Here is a 24,528-nt window from a genome sequence, read left to right as displayed (position 1 = left end):
CGTTTCATATTCACAAAGACATACCCAAATTAATTAAAATGAAGTAATAAGGATAGGGATGTCAATATGACACCAAAGTACTCAAATTACTATTTGTTTTTAAGATAAGATAAGATAAGATAATCCTTTATTAGTCCCGCAGCGGGGAAATGTGCAGGCTTACAGCAGCAGAGAGTTAAAGTGCAAAACAAGAGACATAGTAGAAGAAAGACAAGATAAAAATAAAAAATGAAAAATAAAAAATAAAAAAACAAGTATTATAAATAAGCAATAAAAACAGTAGAAAAACACAATAACTGAAATATAATATTTACAGACAGAAAAAAAAACTACATTATTAGAATACACATGTAACGCCGCGGTCTTGACACTTACTTAAAAATGGCCGCCACTCCGTCCACGCCGTAGGGCTCCTCCAGAAGCCTCGTCATCCAGCGGGAAACAACTGTGCATTTTTAGAGACTTTATAAAACTAATAAATACAATGTCTTCTGTCATTAGTTATCCATTTATCCGTGTTGAACTGAGTTGTTCTCGTTACCTTTTAGCTTTAGCCCGCCGAGGAAAACGCAAGAAGTATCCACGTACCCATGATGCATTGCTGTCTGTGCCTTTCAATACCCATACTATGATAATATATCAATTTATAGTTTGTCAAATGCAGTATGCCAAAAATACCAAGATGCTATGCTGCATTAAATCCCGCCCCGAAATGTAAACCTACAATAAAGGATGAAGCCACCTGAAATTTAAGCACAAATGTATTTCTAACAGATAATTAAACCATATTTGTGTGGTAAGGGTGCAAAATAACTACTGGTGACGCTAAATAAACATGATAGAGCCTTATAAGTAAAGTGCATGTATATATTTAAGACATAAATGAACATGCTATTGTATAAAATTCACTGAATATATAATGTAAAGGACTTGGCCAGGTATTTGTCTCAGCTGTTCTCCCATTCTATATCAAACTGCAGGTCATGCATCTGGTCCTCTGAGGTTTAAATTTGGATGCTGTTAAAAAAAGAAAAAATACAGTTCAAAGTGCTAATTAAGCCTGTCTATCAGTATCATGACCTGTATTAATTTGCCACCGTCTCTACTCCATAATCATAGTATTTGGCCTCATGCACCACTTCAAGTTAGTAGAAATAATGTGCAAAAATGAGGGGATGCTGCCGCCAATAATGATAATTAATGCCGCATAAACATTTGCAACCCCAACCAGTTCTACTTAGAAGGGTCTCTGAAAAGGCCTACTGAAAGATGGTTACATACACAACACAAAGCTATCTTATGACAATGATTAAATACTCGTAAACAGAAAGGTATTCATCTTCAGGCACATGGCGAAGAGTCAGCGCATCAGGTGTCACAGGGAGTCTATAGGTGCTCAGACAACGGAGGATCAGTAAAGAAAAGACTATTGTCACAGTCACTTTGCTGTTTCAGTAAATGTAAGGATGGGTTGAAGAGGAGTTTTCTCATCTGTTTATTGGATCTGCTTCAGTGCGATTAGCAGGAAGGATGGATATATTAGCAGATTAAGCATGGTGAGGCCTGGAGGTTTAAAGAGAGGTGTGACAACACCAAAGATGCATTAGGGCAACCGTCAAAATGGCAGTAATGAGAAACTGTTAGAAACAGCTCCACTCACCTCAGTTTATTTGCTTTGTACCACAGGGAAACCAACCAGATACCGTGCTGCTGTGAGAGTGTTTGTTTAGTTTTCGGTTTCCATGTTTTTCTTAGTATGGGTGTGGACATTTTAACTAACTGCTGCTTGTTTGTTTGTGGGGATATTTAACTCGTTATTTTACACTTTGTGATTAAAGCTGTTACAGTAAGACGCAGTGTTGAGAAGTAATACAAGTAAAGTACAGTAATTAAGTTCAATTTTCAAGTACTATATGCTCTTCTATACTCAAACTAAACTACAATTCAGAGGGGAATATTACAGTTTTACTAAACAAGGTACAAGATACGTTTTAGTTTAGTACATCTTACACGAAGGAAACATTTTTTAAAAATGTAAGAAAACCCAGCAAGGATTCTGTCCAAAATCCAAATAATACAGATTTGAGCTAAATCATTTTGTATTTCTTTGGGTTATTTACTCAGGAGTGACTCTTTGGAGGGGCCTGACCCCAACGTTAGGAACCCTGGACTAAATTACCTAACTGAATATAGAATTGTTACATCTAGCTCCACCTCTAAAATAATACAACGCTGCCTACACTCAATGCACCCCAACCTCATAACAATAACAGTACTTTGTATGCCTGAAATGCATTTTGATGATATTTCTTTAACTTTTGTAAGATTTTTTAAATAGAGCTTTCACTTACAATATATTATATATGAAATATAGTATTTTTTACTAGAAGTAAAGGATGTGAGAACTTGTTGAGATGGGCTCCTCAATACATAAAAAGGCTCTTATGCAGGATCAAATCAAGTCCCTATGAGCCAGGGTTTACAGTTAAACTAATGTTTACACTACTAGTTTTTTTAAATCAGCTTGTGAGCAGCAACATCGGTTCAACACTCAAACATCCATCCAATGACATGACTGTGGCTGAAAATGTGGCTTCTTGCTTTAAAAAAGGCCAGAGAAGACAAGCTGGCAACTGGTGGTTCAACACTGGCACAGGGAGATGTGGAGGAATGCACAAACAATGGCGTCTTGTCACTAGAGGTTCATCCCAGGTCACCAGCACACTCTGTCGTCAGCCTGAGTCGAAGTAATCAGAGTGTGTGCAAAAGTTTGGGTTCATATTTTGTGATCCTGTGACAGCTGAATAAATATCAGTTTTGAAAAAGCATGTGATGAGCACACTGAAAGCAAGCAAAACATCAGCTTGTCTCATGAACACAAAGGACGGGCGTGGAGAAGGCGGCAACGTGTGCACGTAACCAAATCTGTGCAATACACTGGAGAAAATACATTACTCCAGATGGATGACTTTTCACGGTTTTGAGTTATGGCTTGGAGTAAAATTCAAGACCAACGCACTGCATATTAAAAACTATTCGAAAAAAGGATTTTTGATTTATGAGCTGCACGATGCTGGTGGCAACGTTTTGGAAAAATGCTTTCCTGCTTTCATCACATGGCTTGTTTGTAGTGATCAGAGTTCCCGGAAATTTGTGTTGCTCCAGGAAATTAGTCCAAAACTGCATCATTAAATAAAAGTTATGAAAGTCTGATTCAAATAAGATGCATAGTACCAGCTGAATTAGCACAGGATCACATATAGGTCTCTGACCACAGATCTCAGGTCAGTGTGACACAGAAACTCTACTTACCATGCTAGTGCCAGTAGCTCTGCCCATAACCTTTATGTCTCAAATAAATAATCATAATAAGAAGAAGATGGTAATGTGACACCTTTATGCAATATCAATAATAATGATGACGTCAGAGCAAACAAAAGAGAAATCAACATCAGGCAAAACATTTGTTTATTTGGCCTAAAAGGGCCATAAATAAAACTTTATTCTCTCGATTTATTAACAAGCCACAGGAAGTCCGTGGCCGTCTACCACAGCACTTAAAACACCTCATTCTGGCGCAGTCCACTGAGACATGAGACCGTTCTGAGATACTTTGAGCCGCCCGATAAATCTGAAGGCTCTCATCCTTACTTCCTTCCTTAGAAAAAAGAAACAAAAACGTGGTAATACTGTACCAAACTGGAGGCGGAGCAGCGGGGTGATCCTTTCTCACGCAGAGGAGGGGGCTTCAGGAAGGGTTATGAGTGCGGTTGGGGAAGCTTGAATCAAACAGCAACAACAACAATAATAATCAACTATGAAAAACCCTCAAACGTGTTTTCTTATTTTTTTTTGTTAAAAAAGCTGAAGCAGAGTGTGCTTGGCTTTCAACCGCTGCAGGATGACCAGTTTTTTTTTTCCATCTCCTCTCTCATTTCTCGACTCCCTCCTCAACAGTCCACCCTCCTTCCTCTGTTCTGTTTTGCTTCGAAATAAAAAGTGAAATAATATTTATAATGATAAAATCTATAGCAGCAAAAGAGTAACAGAGGAGTAACAGCTAGAAGCGTGAGAGACCCCTGGATTTAGAAGGAAGGCATGGGTTAAGAGAGTTCCATGGATGTCTGCCGGGGGTTGGACCCCGTGATGGCGGAGAAGCGTCCGTCCGTCCGTCCGGAGCTCATCTCCCGTCGGTGGGCACCCTGCCAACGGCAGCCATGACACGGCTGAACCGCTCGCTAAGCTCCAGCGTGGAGTAGGTGGGCAGCTTGGGAGGGTCGTGGAAGCTCTTGATCTCCGTCGAGCAGTCCAGCAACTTGGGGAGGAAATCGGTCAGCTTCTCCTGGAGGTTGGCTGCAGCATGAGGAGGAGGACAGACAGACAGACAGAAGCAAAGGGAATTATTAACTGGAGGGGCATCGCAGCACACAAAGTGGTGAAAGTCAGATTCCTAAACGCAGAAATCACCGGGTAAATATTTTCCGTGTGATATCACGAGGCAGCTTGGAAGCATGTTCCGCAACAGAAACAGATTGCAGAGCTAATGATAATACTCAGCTTTTTTCCTGAACACGAGCCAAGAACTGTTGAGAAGGACCAATACTGGAACACGCTGATAAAAGCTGAATCCTCTTCACGCGCATTTCTCTAACAAGAAAGTATTTTCCAGGAAAGAATTCTTTGTGCAATCTGACAGACAATCGTTGGTCGTATGTGGGGCGGCAACTCAAATGTTTGTCCTTCGATCTATCAACTTATTGCTTGAGCACTAGTCATATGGTGTTAAATGTATTTGTGCCATTTGATGAGGCAATATACTGACAGTTGGCAACACTTTACTTTAGGCGTGTATAAAAGCAGAATATAGATGTATAAAGATGTTTTTAAGAGGGCTGCAACTATTCATTTTCAACTTCATTTTCCTCAAAAAATGAACACATTGTTTTCTCTATGGAAAATGTCCGAATGTGAACAATTCTTAGCAGTTCAAAGAGCTAAAGGAGATACATTAAAATGACTTGTTTAATTTGACCAACAGGTCAAAATCCAAAGACATAAGTAAAATCACATATGAAAAAAAATTGTAAATCATCAGATCATATGAGTTTAGTTTTGCACATACATTTTAAGCGAATTTCCCATCTTTGGCGGTCAGTAAATGATGACTAATCAATTATTAAAACACTTGATGAACAATTTGCTGACTCATACAAGTGTTTAGTTAAGCATTTTTCAACAACTATTACTTCTTCTCTGGTCATTCATAAGCAGAGGCTGGTGTATAAACAGATGATGAATGCCAATATAGAAAAACGCTGGTCTAATTATGTTAAAAATGTTGAGTTATAATTGTTGGCAAATACTCTACATTATTTAACACATAAAATGTTTTCATAACTACATGATAGTGTGTCCACAATGTAAATGCTAAATTTAAGTATCAACTACATGTCTTGTAATCTGTAATAATTCTCTTTTATGTTAGACTTTTAGTACTATGACTTTATAACAAAGCAGTTATTGCTGGGAAGCTCTGAAATCATCTGGTCTCCATGAATGTTTACTAGATTAAACAACATTTTAATTGTCAGATTTCCCAGGACGAGTGGAAACGCTGCCCGACCTCAAAAGCCCTTGGACTGTGTGAACTGAGCTGTGGCCCGGTTCTGGTGATCTTTGGCACGGGTAAAGGGGAATGTTCTAGTAACCTAGGACCTCAACTCTCCAGAAATATCTAATAGGCCATGTCTGTCCCTTCCATCTCCGTCTCTCAGGGACTCACGTTCCATCTCCTGGCCCAGGTAGGAGCACCAGCGGTTCCTCATGTCCTCCACTGCCAGCAGGTCCCTCTCTGTGTCGTGGATCAGCAGCAGAGGGATGCAGGACACCACCAGCTCGTTCATGATGCCGAGGCCCGTGGTCACCTCCGGCTCTTCTCCAGACTCAAACATGGCCGCAGCTTGCTCGTTTAATTTCTGTGGGGGGGACCGTAAGGAATCTTTACTGCATGAGATTATATGAGTTACTAAGACAATTGTGTAATACATTAACATTACTATAAAACAAGGAATCTCTGTTCTTTTGTATGAATGTCTGTATGTTCTTCACAACTAGAGAACCAATCTACTGCACACTTGGCAGGTGTGTTGCTGGGGACCAAAAGGATGAGACACACGACACGTTCAAGTATAAAAAAAACTTTGAATTAAAGAGCACTCTGTGCAACAAAGGGGGCGGGGCCTCAGGGGCAGGATAAGCGTGCCGTCTGCAGTTTCACTTCTAACTGTTGGATGCTGGGTGTGCCAACGTTACTCTTCTTCTCTTCCCTGGAGTCAACAAGCGATCAGTGGTTCTGCCGCATGAAGCCAATGCTTCATTTCTTAAACCTGCATTCTCTCTGCTGTCCATCAGGGGGCGACTCCTCTGGTTGTATAGAAGTCTATGAGAAAATGACTCTACTTCCCTCTTGATTTATTCCCTCAGTAAACATTGTAAATATTAGTTTATGGTCTCAATCTCTAGTTTCAAGTCTTTATCCAATACAGCATGATGTTCATTTATTAAATATGGTCCATTTAGAGTCAAATATACCATAAAGCAGGGTATTCTTTAGGGCGGGCTTACTTTGCTTGACAGGTTTGCTGCCACTACCAGAGCCGTATACGACGGCTCTACGTCACTCTCCTGCATTCCAAATATGGTAACTTGCGTCCATCGGATTGATGGACCCACGGTGACTACGTCCACTTCACAGTCTATGTCGACAACACCGTACGCAGTAATAGAGGGAGCCCAGCAATCGGGCCGCCCCGGATGGTTTCCCCGCCAATAGAATTCCTACTACTATTCTTTGACGTACTTTCATTTAGGGGATAATCATGGGGCATGTTTCAGAACTACAGTTCCACCCTTAAGGGAAGAGCGTTACAGTTTGAAAACTCTGCTCTGGACTCATGTATTAGAGGCAAAGTTTGCTTCAAGGAAATGAAGATTACAAATATCATTAAGATTTGTAATAACTTATATCATATTTGTGTTGTCTTAGTTAATTGTTTTTGTTGCAAACAATATTCTTATGTTTTCATTTTCCTTTTCATTTATTTCCCTATTCTTGCTTTTTTCTTTCTGGTGATGTTTTGCATTTGTTCAAATAGATAAGTATAGACAGCTAAAGCACCAGCAGTAACCTCAGAGTCATCATTGATCTCACAGAACATCCTCCTGCCACTAGAACTGAAGAGGGTCGTGAGGTTCTTGCAAGACTGTGGATTCAAGCTTTCTTGCTGTTCTTGGCCAGAACCACCTTGTCGTCACAGACAAACTCCCTGACCTCCTCTGAGGAAACAAGCCTTTTTTTTTTTTTTTTTTTATGCAAGCCAGTTTGGAACCGGGGACTGTAGGGCTGGTTATGCATAAAAAACCCCACCCAAGTACATTAACTGTGTCAATGTTAGCAGTGTTTTCAATTAAAACAAGAGCTGAGGGTAAACAGCTGAGCGGACAGAGCCAGAGGTTCTGGCCAGAGATCTGAGATGACCGTTCGGGGCTGTGCGGGGCTTAGGTTTGAGGTTAGCCGAGGACACGCTTGTGTCTCATGGTAATGTGTTTACACTCACTGGCCCTCCTGCTTCCTATTCCCACTCCAATGATTACATTATGAGCACAATGCTGGTGTAAGGTTACTGAGTGCACCGCAGAGGACCAGTGCGAGGCCGATTCGACCAAAATACCCCTCAACCCCTAACCAATAACACACAGAGAGCAGCCTGGAGCTATGGTGGGGGTGAAATGAAAACGGGCTTCACAAAATCGCAAAACGCTGAAAGGATTTTCATCTGGCAGCATCAGACGAAAAAAAAAAAAAAACTCAGAAGAATCTTTTGTGGGCTGCGAGCAAGCCAAAGCAATATCTCAGCGAGAGCAAATTTGATTATCGTGCCACATCTCGGTGCTGAAGGAGAAATGTCTGGCCGTGTTAGTTTTGCTGAGTCACTTTAGCGGGGGGGGAGGAGGAGTCTGATACGGAGTTACGGGGATCACAGGGACAGAGCTGCTGGACACAAAGGTAATACCATCTGTATCCACTCATTTCAATAGAAAATCCACACATGCACACGTTGTCTCACCAGCAAACACTCTCGACGGTAATGACCGAGCAGCTCCTCGTCGTGCCCTCTGTACTGCCCTTTAGACAAAAGCTCCTTGTTGTACTGGTATGAGTAAATCAGATACATCAGAGCCTCCATGTAGCTGGGAAGAGAAGATAAACAGATGTTACATTCAGATAAAAACGGTATCAAAGCTGCACTGAGGACTTGTGAAAGGAAACCGTCTCACAGAGGAAATAAACCTGATGAACTCACTGCTAACTACAACGCTAGGAGTTGGCGCCCTCTGCAGGGGACATGTCAACATTTACTGGCCACTACAGACAGGGAATTAACTGAAGATAAATGTCACGTGCAATAGAAAACTCATGCGAGTTAAAGGCTTAACAAAATAGTTAAATGTTTCCGCTACTTGATATTAAGGAGGAGCAGAGCTAAGGTGTCGCCATACTTTGTCTTCTGAAAGAGCTCCAGGCCAGTCGTCATGAAGATTGTTGTCTCGCGGAAATTCCGGTAAGCCTGATGCCACATCTGATGAAGATAAACAGAGGTTACCGAAGGCATGCTCACTCAAACACATATCCAAAAAGTCCCATTGACCAGACTCAAATCTTCTTTTTTTGGCAAATAAAAGAAACTGCTTCTGACCTCGTATTCATCCATGTTGACCTCCTCGGGCTTGATTAAGTCCAGTTTGGCACGTGCCACATTCATTATGCTCTTACATCTGTTGGGACACACACACACACACACACACACACACACACACACACACACACACACACACACACACACACACACACACACACACACACACACACACACACACACACACACACACACACACACACACACACACACACACACACAACGACACAGGAAGAGGAGTTGGCATTAACAATGAGATGATGAGTCACTGCGAGGTACTCCTGGAGATGAAACAGTCCACCCTGCCCCTAGGCCTCAACATGGCCTAACAAATCACTCTTTAGTGCTGAGAGGAGAAGTGAAACGCTCCTCCGGAGGCTCCTATTGAGGCCACACGCACACGTATATCTAATTATCTCGCTCAAAATAGCAGAGGAGGGAGAAATCAATTCTTCACTCATGAATATGGATCGAGGCCATCGAGCATGGTTGAAAAGTTTTAAGGGATAGTAACGGGCATCACCAACCCTAATGACATGAACAGCACAATGTTAATAGGGAGGGAATCTTGATATTTGCCAGCAGTAGATACAAAAAAAAAATGTATTAAAAATGTATCTGTCTCCTAAGATTTGTGTTTGAACAAAGCAAAGAGGGATAGGAAGGATTTGCAGCAGTGAAGTGTTGACCAGGCGAGACAGTCAGTCTGTGCTGAAAGTGAACTAGTTTGTCAGAGGGAAGGTCTCTGCTGCCCTCTGCCGGATATTATGAGTATATTAATTTAGCTTTCGTCAGGAAATTCATTCTATTAAGTGACTAAGAATCAAATGCACTTAATTGTATAGCAGATTTATATTAAAACACATTGTTAGGGCGAGTACACATTCTTACTGACACTTTTTATACCATAACGTAAACTGAAGACAACTGACATATTTTATTGATATTTCATATTAAATTTGATGCATAATAACAGTACAGAACAACTGCTTATAATTTATCCAAACTGTGAATGCGATAACTTAAGGAAGTTTTTGTAAAACGAGCAAATCGATGAGTTTTGACCAGATTATTTCCTGAATATTGGATATGTGAATATTGGATCAGAGATGAGTTCTTCTTTAGGAACTTTTAATTAAATTCTCTGACAGTGTTTGTATATAAAAATATATATACTGCATATTGAATATTATTTTAAAAAATGTTTTAAAGTTGTCTTACACCCCTTAAAATCAAGAGGCACCCGTGACCCCCGGTTAGGGAACAAGAGACCGAACCCACCTCTCATCGAAGGCCAGGTTCCGGTCAGCAAACTGAGTGAGCAGAGTCCTCTCCAGAATCTTCTTGGGCGCCTGGTTCTGGATGAAGTAGACGATGATGTGCTGTAGTCGGTAATCGTTCTCAGGAGGCGTGTCCTCCTGGGCAAACCTCAGCAGACGAGCATACTCCAGCTTTATGGCCTGACCAGAGAGACGGAGAAGTGACGAGTCATGATTAAAAGCCAACTACGGTTTAGATGGTATGGGCATGGATACTGCTGCTTATTCCGGTCCTCTTAGGTCGACAACTTAAAAAAGGTCACCTGCAAAGGATTTTACTTTGCAATTAAAATGAATTTGTGACGTGATAGTTTTTATCTTAGTCGGATGACTGAGTTGATTTCTGGAGTCATGACGCACTTACAAATTTGTGCTCTGCAAAACATTTCAAGAGATCAAATTGAAATGGTGGGACTGCAAACAGTCTAATGGATTCTGTAAATGTTGGACTTAGCCGCTGCCAATAATGACATGTTGACAACAAACATTGTGTGTGTGCAATCATAAGTATGCCATCTTCCCTCTGTGCTGTGGAAAAGTCACAGGTTCAATGAGTATTCAGAACCAAACACACAACACAGCTAATGTGTGTCTGTGGGACTTGTGCTTGAATATCAAACACTTAGTTTGTTCACTTGCTCTCTTTTGAAGCCCTTCTCTCTCTCTGAACTTGAAAATAAAAAAAAAAAACTGTTGAATACGCAATTTAACAAGATTATTATAGAGTTGGAGTCAATTTAGGGACACTTATTTGCATCTTGACTTTTTCCCCCATTAGAAATTGATCTCTCTCTTTTGTTTCACCATTCAACGTCTGTATTGAGAAGTGGTGTGTAGCACAGTCACGTTTCTTCTCGTGATACGAGAGGCAAGTGCTCGATTTAAAAGGACACACTTGACTACTAGAAAGTTCAAAACAAAATGATTTTGGCAAACATCGGGGTTCTCAACAGGATGTGGCAGATTTTAATAATCTAATGTGCTGCTCAGAAAGTTGAGCGGTTTGGAGCTGAGCACATGTGCCGCACAAGTCCGAATACAGATAAGTTTCCCATCACGGTTTCTCCGTTACTGTAATAGTTTCTAAAAGCTGTAATAGTAACTGTAACTTTTTTAAATTGTGTATACTGCACTGTCAGAAAGTACACAGGAAAAGACCAAGACCATTAAAGAGAAGGTGGATGGAGGTGGAGTGAGCACGTGTGGAATGAGGAGAGGTAGAAGTGTGTACCTTAAAAAAGGCGGTCTCTGGCCCGTTCTTTTCATACACGCTGCTGGATTTGCCAATGGCCATAATTACACCCTGCATGTTGGGGGTCATCATTGCCTGCCCGGGGAAGCAGGAACCATGTCAAACAAAAGAACAGGTCCTCGTGACGAAACCGAGCAAAGGTCACCCACTGTGTTATGTGCTCAGAGGCGCTACGATGGAGCGTGCCGCAGTCAGGGGCATGCCAGTCATCACTTCGCAAGTCCATGCATTTGGTTAGAGCAACGCAAGGGACACGGCTAGTTGGTTCAACGGCACAATGCACAATCATCACGAGGACGACGTGTGAAGATGAAGGCAGCCATGTGGCAGCTGTGTGTGGCATAGGGCTGTTCAAAATTTGTTCTAAAATAGCACATTTTTACCACGTCCATGACACCGTGTCCTTACTGGCCCTGAGCGACGTAGCAACGTTAGCGCTCACCTTTTTTCAGACTCCCTGTTTCTATTCATTCCTGTCGCTAGCTTTGAAAGCGCTGCAGTGGACGAGGAACGGCTGATTGGTGGATTTGAAATGAGAAGTGATCTAAACGTTTCCTCCTCATTTCAATGCAAATAAACTAAAAAGGAGGCAGCTTGATGAAGGGGGAGGACCTGAGAGCTTCCTACTTTCATTTATTTCCAGTAAATATCACAATATAAAACATGATTTCTGTTTAAAATGAACAAACGTAAGAAGACAGCAAGTTCAACTCATTTAAACTTTTAGGTGTTTGTGTCTCCAGCCTGATCTGGAGCGCACAGCTGATACCTCGTCACCAGGTGGTATGTTTACATGACGTAATGTAACACTTGCTGTTAGGACACAGTGTCTCTCTCTCTGTGGTTGAGTGCTCTGTCATCATTACGGTTGTTGTGTGTATATATACATACACGTATATATATATACATATATATATATATATATATATATATATATATATCTATATATAGATATATATGTGTGTGAGTGTGTGTGTGTATATATATATATATATTCAAATTTAGAATATTGATTGACAGCCCTAGTGTGTGTGAGACAGTGCAAGAATCTGGAATACTGAGCAACAGCAATGCACTCAGAACACACTGACCTACAACTACTGCTGTTATCAAGCCAACCAAATGAAAAAAATAACATTTTTCCATGATAACTTAAAATTCTGTGCAGAATAAAGTAAACTTCCTCCATGTGTGCATTTGGATTTGTACGCTGGTGAAAGTTAGGTATGGACGTAGCAGACCTTTCTTTGCCTGCAGTTAAAAGGTCAACCCGCCTCCGTGCCAAGATGCAGACTAGCTCTTGGAGAGACTTTTCACACGAGAGTAACTCAGGAAGGCCAACAGAAGAGGTCCACCTCATTAAGCAGCTTGTTCAGCCTCGAGCCAATGCTGAAATCAGCCGGCGTGAAGGGTTAAGATTTTCTCAGGTGTGAAAAACCTTAAGCAGAGCCGTGTGAACGGGCAACGATGCTCTCACTCCATATGTCAAACAGGCACAGACTTCTCAGCACAAAAAAAGAGAGAGGAGGATTTGTCTGGGCGAGGGCTACCTCGTCATCGTACCCCCCCTCTTCTGACTCAATGACAAAGGTCCCCACGTTGGGAATGGCCACCTCGACCGTGCGCTGGCCAGGCGACTCGTCCTCCGTGACCAGGTCAGGGGGAGGGGGGGCGGAGGTGGAGCACACCTGGAACTCGGGCCGAGGGGAGGAGGGAGGGGGAGGAGACTGTAGAAAGAATGGTACAGATGAGACAGGAAGGACAGAGTACTGATGGAGAGCAGGGAAGGCATGTAGAGGAGGAAAAACAGGGAAATATGAGAAAAGTGGAACACAACTGTTGACAACAGTGAGGGAAAAACTCCTTAGTTCTATTACTGTACCAAAGTGCATTATAGAGTTCAGCTGAAGATAAAAAAGAGGCTTCGGCAGGCTGAGTTACTCAAGAAGAATGTTTTAAGTGGCCCTATTATGCTTTTCCACTTTTACCCTCTTCTTTAGTGTGTTATATATATATTTTTGTACATGTAAAAAGTCCGTAAAACCTGAAGTCCACGCCTAAAAGGAGTTACCCTTCCCCTCAGAATCACTGCTCCTGAGCTGCCTGAAACGGCTCCATTGAATTCTCTCCTTCACTTCTGTAACTTTATGAGGTCATAATGTTACGGAAGTGACGTAAAACTCCTTCCGGCTAGTTTGGCCCTCAAACAACAAAAGAGAGACGGAGCTGGAGCTCTGGAGGAAGAGTTTTTTTTAAATGTGAAACGTCGACCAATCAAAACAGAGCGGGCTAGCTGACCAATCAGAATAGACTTTGCTTTCTGGAGGGAGGAGCAAGCACTACAATGGAGCATTTCAGAGAGAGGGTGAGAAGAGGTGCTGCAGGACAGCCAGGATGAGAAAAACAAGGCGGATTATGAGCATTAACGCATGTAAACATGTTGTAACTGTAACTTGAGATAAAAATATGCATCCGGAAAATAGCGTAATAGGGCCTGTTTAAGTTATAGTAATAATAGCATTTTTTTCCCTTTAGAGCAGCTCAACGCAAAACTGTGCTGTTATTGAAAAATGTGCTAATCTATTTTATGAACCTGCATTGACTGACATTTGGCCACTTGCGAGCAGCTGAAACAAGCTGAACACAACAGAACACTGATGTACTGTATTGTCACCTTTTAAATTCTTATGGTGAACCGTCATGCTGTTTTCGATTAGCTGCATCTCTAGTAAAAAATATTGATTACCGCGTGTTTGTCTCTTGTATCGACACTTGAATGTTACATATTAGGAGCCAGAAATGTCATCACGTTTAAAAAATGCAATATAAACCTGAGCAAACAATTAATCCAAATAATGGTCTCTGAGTTTACTCTCTCAACAGAAAAAAAAAAAAAAAGACTGGATGAAATAAAACAGGACAAAATAAAAAACACAGGTGGATACATCTCAGTTTGTTGATTTGCATTAAAAAATGACATGCGAGAAAGACAGACTTGGGTGACAACAACTTTGTGTAAGAGCGGCGTACGGCTTGTTTTGCGTGTTTTACATACAGCGTTCAACAGTGCCTCGGGGCTCCTCTCCTCTTGCTCAGCAGCGGCCCTGGAGATGGCCCTCTCTGTGTCTTCCTGCAGGTGTTTGGAGTCATTGGTGGGCGATGGCTGCTCCATGTACTCTGGCTCCTGCTGGGGTACTTCAGGAGGGCAAACAGCATCATGAGAGAAACAAAAAATGTAAGTTTTCTTTTCACACAAGCATTTTCAAATGTTTTTCTTTTCTCACAAAGAGCACTAGGTCTACATGTATCTGCATTAGAGCACGATTGCAGAAATGATCCATAGCGTTCATAGGAGTACATGTAGGACTCTCTTATATTGGACAGGTGCCTAGAGTTAACTGTTGTTGAGGTTATAACAGCAATAACAAAAACCTTTCACAGCCCAATGTGCCATGTGTCTACCATGTGTCTACTTCCATAGAAATCCATTTAAGTGCTGTGTGTTGAATCATAAACATCAAAGATCACTTTCTTACAGCCAGCTATTCAGGCCAAGACCTTTTACTGTGATATACTGTATATATTGTATACAATAATACACACATGCCACAGGGAGTTCCATGGCTGCATGCCAATATTTCATTTCCTTAATATTTTTAAACTCTTAAGGAAACAATAGTTTTTTCTGTATTCATCCTCCTACCAAGTATTGATTTTCAATTAATCATTTATACTCTGTACTCTGTGTGTCATGACCCTGACCTGTGTTGTCTGGAGGGCTGGACTCAATACTCATGGGCTGAGGGGAAGAAGACGAGGTTGAGGTGCTGGATGCTGCCGAGGCGGCTGCAGCTGCGGCCGCAGCTGCAGCCAGGGCAAGCTTCTCTTGCTGGGCCTTGCGGACCTGCAGGGCGTCCCACTCCTCGACCTCCTTGTCGAAAAGCTCGTTGTCCTCCCTCACATACTGCTTCAGGTCCGGAGGCAGTTTGTCCATGCCGCTGAGTATCTGCCCTGTTTCTTTATCGAACTCCTCTGCAGAGACAACACAGGGAGAGAGACAATAATTGTAAGCTTATTGCTGCAATGTGATTTTCTTTATATATATATATATATATATATATATATATATATATATATATATATTTTTTTTTTTTTTTTTTTTCACTTAGAACACTAGAAAACAAAAACTCTTTTGCCATCAGACTCAAACTTACTTTCTACAGGAGAGATGGCAATACAAAGTCTGAGTAACTTAACCGGAAGCTCGTGGTTAAGGCTATGTAGTTACCAGCTACTCTCTGTATGTGTTTAGGCCACAAAAAACATCTGTGTTCATATCTACATTTAGATGTAGAGGGGGTGGCTGGAAATTGTCGAGACTGCTCATAGAATAAACTAAATAATATTATTATACCATGTACCTAAATGTATCATATAATACAGCATTAGTTGTAATGACAAATGTAATATTAATAACTTAATAATTGTTATTGAGCAAAACTCACTTAAAGGAGAATAGCTGGTCCACCCGAAGGTCAGCCCGACTTAAGTGAACCTGAGCAGTTGTTGCTAGCTTCGAGCTAAAGGCCTTCACTTTAAACAACAGTAGGCGAGTTAGACATAATAACTTGGCTTGTGTCTTGAGGAGTGTAGCATTTATTCACCAACAAATAAACTGTACACACATTGCACTGCTACGTTCACAGCTTTGAAGTTACTGCTTACTTCATATTTATCATCACACACATGCTCTCTCTCGAGCAGATACAGGTGATAACCTCACAGCTAACAAATTGATGCTGTGGAGACTCAGTGGCCGCGTGTGTCCACGACAATGCACACAGCAATGTGCATGTTTTGTGCAGACACTGCAGCTAAAAATGATGGATATAAAGCGTTTGTACATCAGTTATAGTTGCAAGTGGGCGGATTGCTAAACCCTTCAACTACAGCCACCCTGCATGCAAGGCAGGAATTTTGTTGGTTAATGATTGGTGAACATGTGTTGGCTGTTGGTCAGAAAAATATTTCAAAATCAGCATCCCTAGTCCATGTGTACCTTCTATGAGAAAGGGCTTCTTGTCGTTGATGTACATGAGACAGTAGGCACTGGCGTTGCGGTAGCCTCCGAACGAGTCCCGGACCAGCTCCTCCCAGGACGACTTGGTGACAGAGATGTCGTTGTACTTCATCCAGCAGCGCTGGTGTGGGTCGTAGATGTAAGCCCAGTAGTGACCTGCGTTGGCCTGGCCTTCATGGACGAGCACTGCATGGAGCCGGTATGGAACCTGGAACAACGCAGAGGAGATTTGAAATGTTGATTAACAAGCAGAGAAGTTAATTCTGCTTTTTGTATTTCAAATATGTCCGATTCCAGGAAAGTGCTGCTCACCTGCATCATGGATTTGTCAGAGTACATGAGCTCAATGGTTCTGTGGATTCTGTTTATACTGCCCTGCAGATCTGGTGGGAAAACAATCATATCCAATCTATCAGTAAGTGCCTTTGGCAGTATTACAGAGGTATATGTAATTCATGCTTATGACCTAAGCATACAGGGTTGTGAATAGGAGGCAGGTACTGTAGACCTACCACGGGTGTCGTTTTCCACTTCACTCCTCCAGCGGTGCAGGCAGCCCTCCAGCACCCTCAGCTCTTCGTCGGTGATGTGACGCGGGGCAGGGTGCATGGGGAGGTCGGGGGGTAGCCGGGACTGGGTAAAGGGCTTATGGATGGGCACTCTCTGCTGCTGGGCTGCAGTGGGAGCTGGGCTGGGACCTGAGGCAGGGCCTGAGCTCTCTAGGGGAGGCAAGGGGTCCTGCTCGGCTGTGCTGCAGGGGGCAAGAAACACACGGTTTATCACATTAAACATAAATAAAAAAGGTCTGGTCCAGTTTTACAATACCAACTTGTTTGCAGCTTAAGATAATGCTACAAGAATGAAAAACTAAATCCTATTCAGGCTAGGGGTCTAAATCAGAAACCACCTGAAGTTGTGCCAGTAAGGTAAGCAGAAGGCAGTGGAGCAGCATTATTAAGGCAGTTCACAGAGCCTCAGTGTTGAGTGTCTGAAAGTTATTTTATTATGTTTGTGTATTCTGAACACACAACCTCTGCATGTCAGTCCGTCCTGGCAAAGGAAGGTTTACATTTGGTCCCGGTTAAGTGTTTTTTGGGGAGTTTTTCCATATTCAAGTCAAGGATCTTAGGACAGAAGGTGCTGTATGCTGTACAGATCATAAAGACTGAGGCATATTTGTGATATTGGGCTATATAAACAGATTTGCCTGTGTTTGTGTACAGTAGTAGACAGGATGCGTCTATGCCTTCAGGTAAAGATGGCTAAAATAGTATTCAAATCAAATTGGATATATCCCTCTTCTTAAAATTCCATCAAACATGTATTGCAAAAGTTCTCTCTGCTACTTAAAGATCCATTTTTTAAAACATTAAAATAAATAGAGAAGACAAAGGGCTGAAACATGATCCACGCCAACTTCAACGCTAGGCCCAACTGGCACACACGCCCCCGGTGAACACACTCAGGTGCTCTTATGCACTGGTTGAGAGCACAGCTGAGGCTTATGGGAATGTCATCAGTTTAACTAGTATGTGGTCATTTATCAAAGTATTGGAGAAATTAAAATTTGACTGATGGTGGTGCTGGATGAAAAGTCAGGGGACCTCCATGAGAAGGGCATGAATGTCTAAACAAACTGACATGGCGATCCATCTTATGGTCATTGATTTAGTCTGGACCAAAGTGATGGGTGGACCGACCGACCAATGTTGCCATCCCTGGAGCAATACTGCATACACACAACAACACTGAAAGAACCAATCAGATGAAAAGATTGGTTCTTCAGTGGCATGTATGAGTAATTAACAAAAATAAAAGTCGTGATGAATAGTAGTGATGAATCTACAGAGGACTATCAGCTGAATCTGCAGCTGTTTTGGCTTTACGGAGCTTCAGAGTGTGTCCATTGCATTGTTTAGCTACGTGGCCTTAAATGTACTGTTTTGGTGAACTCTCACCGTTATCAGTGTCATTTTTAGCCGCACAAGGTAGCTCTGTAAAGCCACTGTACACAGACAGACCCAGTTATAGACCAGCTGGTGAGCTTTTAGCAGCTAAAGAGACAGCAGAGATATAAAACGGAGATAAAATAGAGTGAATATTGGCCTTAACGTTGATCCGGTGGTTAGAAACATGAATCCAAATGAATGTTGCTTTGTAACTAATGTATGTTGGAATACACATCTGTTTCCTAACAAGTTTGCTATATCAACTTAAAAAGGGGATATGTCAATGAGTTCACAACTCCCAACAGAACCGAATAAATCTGTTATTTTAGGCTGAAATAGTTACCAAAACCTACTAAGAAATAGAAGGAAAAAAAACCTTTGTAAAAAATAAAAATAAAAAATAAAAAAAATAAAAAAAGACTTCATCAATTCAACCAGCCATTTGTTACAAGTTTGTGCAGTTGGAGGAGTTTGCTGAATCAGACTTACTAAAAAATAGGATAAGAACAGGAAGGGTAGGCTATCTTGTTATGAAACTTGCCTCGGTTGGGACAGCTGTTGTCCTGTTGTGCCACCGGGGGGCGCTGACGAGTCAATGTCCTCCACTGGGGAGGTGCACACTGGCTTACTGGAGGCAAACTCCATGGCGTACTGGAGGACATCTGCCAGAGGGAACCTCTTGGGGCCGGAGCCGTAACTCAGATACCTGAGAGAGAACAGAGAGAATGAGAGAGTGTACACAATGCCAAGAGAGATAGGAATAAGAAAAGAGGACATAGAGACAGACGCAGAGTTAAACATTTCTCTCTATGGAGAGCTTTGTTGACTTTGGCTAAATGATCATAGGTAGACTAGCAGTACCTCTCCAGTCGCTGTTGAAGCAGTGTCAGATGCTCTTTAAGCCTCCTGATCTCCTCCCTCTTGATCCTGGTTATATCCCTGTTCCTGTCCATGTACCTATCAACAGAGAGACCACAGCAGAGGCTTCAGTCTCAAACACACTTGGAATTGATTGTTTTCCCCAGAAGACATAAATCCCGTAGATTATACAATCATAGCCAGCACTAATATTTGTATTACCTGTCCATGTAGAGCATAGAGGGGAACTCCAGCTTGTTATGGATCTTCTCCGGTCGGCCCAGGGCTTGGTTGAACTCAAATCTTGACAGTTCAAAGGTCAACACAGGAGGGAGTTCTGTGAACCAGTGCTGGAAGAAAATATAATGTTGATTTTGGGATTAATTCTCTTATCGTGTCAGGATATAGAGTTTGGTAAAGATATTTTCTCTTTAGAGTAGAGTTTATATATATATATATATATATGTTTCACCACTTGTTTCACCACTTGTGTACGTAACAGTCCTGTCTATTTTTACCTTTATCATTCCAGCATTGTTGTCCTTTTCCCTAGCTGTTAACTTTGAGAGATGCAAAATACCGGAGTCAAATTCTTTGTAAGTGCACACATGGCAAATAAAGCTGATTCTGATTATATTATGCAGCCTTAATTACTATGATTGCATAGTAGACTAACGGTGCTTAAATTAAAAATACGTAGTTATCAGTGTCACTGAAAAATAATTACATCACTCCAAAATAGTGACCGTAACCTTAATTGACCAGCTTTATGTGGAGAAGGCTTGTATTAGAGACAGGCCTTTATGTCTAATTAAATACACTTGGTCATATTTTATAATGAAGTTTCCTTCTTCTCTGATCTGCTCCAGTTTGCCGTTACAGTTTTGTTACAGCATTATGCTGTTGATACAAGCTCAACGCTTCCTGTATCCGTTTCAAATTAAAAGCCTTAGTGTGTCAGTGGATAGAACCCCTCCTCCTCCTAAAATGGCCTGGAGCCGGAACGTGTTGAGGAAAATGCAGCGACTTGTACGGTTCTCACATGGTACTTTAAATGTAGCTACTGCCATCTTGTGGGAGTCGTACTTTACTACAACAAACAGTTTGGCTGGCATTAACACATATACACCCACAATGACTGAAATAGGATAATAACACTTTAGATGAGTAATCCGGAACACAAGTGTTGAAAATAACATGATTATATCATCAAATTATTAGTGAATCGTGAATTTCTTCACAACAGAAACTTGAGCAATATCTGATCAGATATTTATATGGGTTACATTTTTCTTGGGGTAACCCTGTAGTCCTATGTGATGTGGATGGACTGTTACTCCTGCTCTGCCTCGAATGCTCCCTCCCTCCGTCCCTCCCTCCCTAGCGATGGCTGGTGCTTTTCCAGAGGGCTGGGTGCAATACTCATCTGTGCACTGGCCTGGTAATTAGCTGCTCCCAGCTGCTGTGGGACAGCGTCGGCAAGGCCACAGCTCACCGGAGGGTCACACCCAGAATAGCACAGGTGTGACATCAGGACCAGGAGGTCAACCCTTTGGAGAGGATCCACTTCCTCAATCCTAAATAATATAACCTGATTGTCAGCTCTTAAATTACTGCTAGTGCACCTCAACTAAAATGAACTTTATCCATTTTATTTAGTTGAACTGATTTCGGTCATCATTTCCTGCGCAGTTCAGTGAAAACAACCGTAGTCGTACTGCTTTGGCACTGACCTCTTGTCCGGACCTGGCAGAGTTCTCTGCCGAGTGCAGGGACTCGATCTCGCCCTCAATCATTGCTGCCTCCAGGCATTCATGAAGATCCTTGAAGCCATTCACCTGCAGTGGGTACTGCCCGAACATCTCTGTGTTCTCAAACTTTTTACCTGTGGAATTACAGAAAGAGTGAGAGAGTTCATCACACTGAAAGGTCACAGGGGTGCCAGTTGGGCAGAACAGAGCGAAAGGCAATGAGCGTGAAAGCAAATGCAATAACTCCACACTCGTTTGCTTCCAAGCGGATTTTCACTTGTTCAGCAGTCACTCACTCATCGTTACACAGCTGCACAGACCTCCCTGCATCAACTACTGGTGAGAAGCCCCCCCAAACAAAACAGAGGGAGAGAGGAGTTGCTAGCGGACATGCAGATGAGGCATTAAGGTCCACTGGCCCAGCTTTTCAGTGGCTCTGGGCCAGTATTGTCACGCATAATAAGCACAATGTCAATCAGCCATCAAGGTCTTCCACGATCAATGCAGCCGCTCCCCTCTTTTACATGGACCGCGTCTCATTAAGACAAGGTCACCTTTCATTACTAGGGGCAAGGACGGCCCCACGCTAACGCACCGTGTCTCTGTGGTTCCCCCCAACCCCCCCTCGCTGTCTTTATTTGCTGTTTCGAATTGAACGGCTCATCTCACCTTCCAGGACCCCCACGGCAAGGAAGCGACCATAGAAAAGCTCCACCATGGGGTTCTTTGGCTTCTCGCCCTCCCTGAAAGCACAAAAAAAGGAGAAGTATTTAAAGGAGGCAGCTCTGATTCAGTTCCAATGTAAACAACGTTCATTTGATTCTCTGCTTTAAAACTTGCTGCCCAATAACACAAACGTGCACATATCTACTGCATGTCCACTCTTTCGACCTCTGGATCGAGACTTGTGGCTACCTGTCTTCCTCGGCCTTCATCTGGAAAGCGTCCTCCAGCCAGTCCAGCAGCTTGTGGGTGAACTCGCTCACATCCTGCTGTTGAGGAGAGCATGGACGGACACATGCAAAGTGAGAAATTACAGGGCTGCCTTTGGGGTGTGCAAGTCACAGGGTCAAACTACGAGACTGAACTGGACATAGAAGCAAGACGGTCCAATCAGTCAAATCATTGTTACGTCTGTCATCTGCTGATGAACACTTGTGAGGTGACTCGTCTTAACGGAGGAGCTGGCAGAAAGCTGAACTTCAAAGGCGACCCGCATGCCACGAGGCCATCATCTCATAGACATCGATGCCAGCCGCTAATTCAGGTCAGTGCCTCTCTGACTAATACAGAGTAGTGACATGACTGATGAGAGTGGAAGGCAGAGGGCTGACCTCAGTTAACCCCCACAGAGACTTAATGCTTATGTAAGAAGAACAGAGCGGTCTTGTGCATCTGACATGTTACCTAACATTATAGGATATTCGCACAAACGGCTAATTCCTAGTTGATATAGTTTTTTGCTAAATTCAGAGGATCGGGGATTGAGGATTATTAGTTATAGATGAGAGAGGTTAAGTGTCTCTGATCCAGTAGAGCTGAGTCAGTAGAACGACAATGAAACCGAGCAGTCAAGTCTGTGGTTGAAAGGACTGAGCGCATAATGGATAACAATGACAATGAATGATTGAAGTGGCCAGTGAGTTTGCTCAGTCTATTTTAAATAACTTGGTGATCAACTGTATCAACAGCAGCATTAAGGTCCAGTACAACAACGAAAAGTTTGGCATCTGACTAAAACATTTCTAATCATTGTTTGAGTTCAGGAAACTATCCCATTGCCTGGAGACCAATTTCTCTAAAATTGTACTTTAAATTAGAAGATTAGAGATTGGTCTGTATTACTGTTAATGGATCTAGGCTAGTACAGTCTTAGATGTTGTCGTAAAAGTGATTAATAATTGTTAGGATCTCCGCAGAAGATCACCTCCAACCTGCTCGCTATAATGACGTTCTTTTCATTGAACGCTGCCCGTGCTGAGGGAGTTTTATCATGTGGGGCAGGTTGCATAGAGAGGCTAACCTGCTGCGACTCGCTGGACTTGAAGGCGTCTTTGAGGATTTCCACAGCGCGTGATGGATCCACATATTTCCTCTTGGACCCCACCATGAGGGAGAAGAGGTTCCTCAGCTCCTGCATGAAGGGCAGGTTCCTGTGTTCCTGGAAAGGGTTAAAACAATCAGAAATTTAGTGAATCAGACTTCAGACGAGCCAGCGTTCCTCATCTCAGAGAGAAACTGAAAATATTCCCCAGCAAATGAATATCACCAGCCCAATTTTAGATTCAAGGTGTCAATGTTTATTTGAAACAAAGAGTGAAAGCATTTTGCAGTTTTTACTTTTAAATTTACTTGAATTAAACATTTAAAGTGGGCTTGAATGAAGACTTACCAAATAGTTAATAGATTCTAGTATTTCAGTGATCCTTTGTGTTTTAAATATCCAGCATTCTTCTTTTATCAATCACTGATGTGGGTTTTCTCAGTGCTTTTTGAAACATTCCCAATTAATGATATTTTAAAACAATTTAAGTATATATTGTCATCATGTACACTCAACTGAGGGGTGAGCTTCTGTAGTAGCTATGAGAAATGAGATTAGCAACAGAAGATGTGAATGATCCACCAGTGTCTTGCAAGCGCTGTAGTGAACAAGTAGTGAACTCCGTGCATAGGATGTGAGCCTGACGTTAGCGAGACTGCAGTTGAGAGAGAGATACACAGCTGTGAGGAAACTTACTTCATACAGCTGGGCAAGCGGCGGTCATTGCCGGATATAACTGAGAAACTTGTTAACATGTTTTATATACTGGTCTGGGCTTATAAAAATAAAAAGGGGAGATAAAAGGTGACCCAAAGTGATTTGGGTCAGAGCTTCATCAAAACTGAACTATTTGATTTTTAAACTACATGAGCATATACAAATCTTATTCATGGCTTCAAATGTTGTGTTAACTATAAGCTATTGTTTTCTTCTTCATGTATCCTCTATTTAAATATGCATGACATAAGTGTCATTTGAGGACCATGGTTTTAATTAACAACAAAAGTTGTTGTAAAGAAAGGTTTCTCTGAAGTCTTCATCGGTAATTTGTGCAATGTCACCATGGTGGCATTATGAGAGTGAGATAGGGAAGTAACGTGACTTAGCGGTGCATTATAACATCGCACTTATTTTTACGTGCTAGTGAGTCAGGGATGGATGCTGATGATAAGATTAGATTCTGAGCTCCAGCAGTGTCACATTGCTTAAGTAAAAGGTCAGTGATTAGGACTGAAGGGACTGATATGAAGAGAGGACTGCCACAAACCACACTTCCACAGCAGAGGCTTAGACCAGATTAGCAACAGGCTGCTAACCCAATGGTGGGTGCTCAGCATCTTCTTTGATTGTCCATATTCTCCCCACTGACAACGACTCTGACTGTAGCTGGACACATTTGAGCACCCAGATTTGTACAACTTCAGGACACACACACACACTCTCTCTCTGCCTGCTCATTTCTGTTCTGGTGGAGGAACCCCGAGGTTTAAATCAAACATTTCACAAATGGAGGGAATTC

The 24,528-nt window shown here is 42.1% G+C and overlaps 1 protein-coding gene across 3 annotated transcripts in view; it reads right to left on the bottom strand.

The window, feature by feature from the left end:
• Nucleotides 1–3,410: 3,410 nt before the first annotated feature.
• usp25 (ubiquitin specific peptidase 25) overlaps nucleotides 3,411–24,528 on the bottom strand; it is a 31,771-nt gene continuing 10,653 nt past the window's right edge. The window contains exons 7-26 of one of the 3 annotated variants that reach the window (XM_054625203.1): nucleotides 22,989–23,126; nucleotides 21,881–21,957; nucleotides 21,635–21,708; nucleotides 20,948–21,099; nucleotides 19,437–19,564; nucleotides 19,218–19,313; nucleotides 18,898–19,062; nucleotides 16,920–17,158; nucleotides 16,720–16,790; nucleotides 16,387–16,615; nucleotides 15,090–15,359; nucleotides 14,383–14,522; nucleotides 12,878–13,054; nucleotides 11,307–11,402; nucleotides 10,038–10,216; nucleotides 8,757–8,835; nucleotides 8,560–8,639; nucleotides 8,127–8,250; nucleotides 5,783–5,975; nucleotides 3,411–4,353 (exon numbers count right to left, since the gene is read on the bottom strand). In XM_054625203.1, coding sequence (XP_054481178.1) covers nucleotides 4,181–4,353; nucleotides 5,783–5,975; nucleotides 8,127–8,250; nucleotides 8,560–8,639; nucleotides 8,757–8,835; nucleotides 10,038–10,216; nucleotides 11,307–11,402; nucleotides 12,878–13,054; nucleotides 14,383–14,522; nucleotides 15,090–15,359; nucleotides 16,387–16,615; nucleotides 16,720–16,790; nucleotides 16,920–17,158; nucleotides 18,898–19,062; nucleotides 19,218–19,313; nucleotides 19,437–19,564; nucleotides 20,948–21,099; nucleotides 21,635–21,708; nucleotides 21,881–21,957; nucleotides 22,989–23,126 — 2,880 coding nt within the window. In that variant the 3' untranslated portion in view covers nucleotides 3,411–4,180. The remainder of the gene's footprint in view (nucleotides 4,354–5,782; nucleotides 5,976–8,126; nucleotides 8,251–8,559; nucleotides 8,640–8,756; nucleotides 8,836–10,037; nucleotides 10,217–11,306; nucleotides 11,403–12,877; nucleotides 13,055–14,382; nucleotides 14,523–15,089; nucleotides 15,360–16,386; nucleotides 16,616–16,719; nucleotides 16,791–16,919; nucleotides 17,159–18,897; nucleotides 19,063–19,217; nucleotides 19,314–19,436; nucleotides 19,565–20,947; nucleotides 21,100–21,634; nucleotides 21,709–21,880; nucleotides 21,958–22,988; nucleotides 23,127–24,528) is intronic. The other 2 variants (XM_054625200.1, XM_054625201.1) reach the window with 2 other exon arrangements.

Source organism: Anoplopoma fimbria, chromosome 24, assembly GCF_027596085.1.
Source record: "Anoplopoma fimbria isolate UVic2021 breed Golden Eagle Sablefish chromosome 24, Afim_UVic_2022, whole genome shotgun sequence".
Classification (NCBI taxonomy): Eukaryota; Metazoa; Chordata; class Actinopteri; order Perciformes; family Anoplopomatidae; genus Anoplopoma; species Anoplopoma fimbria.
Note: the sequence above shows the minus strand (reverse complement) of the source record. Positions and strands in the feature narration are given on the sequence as shown.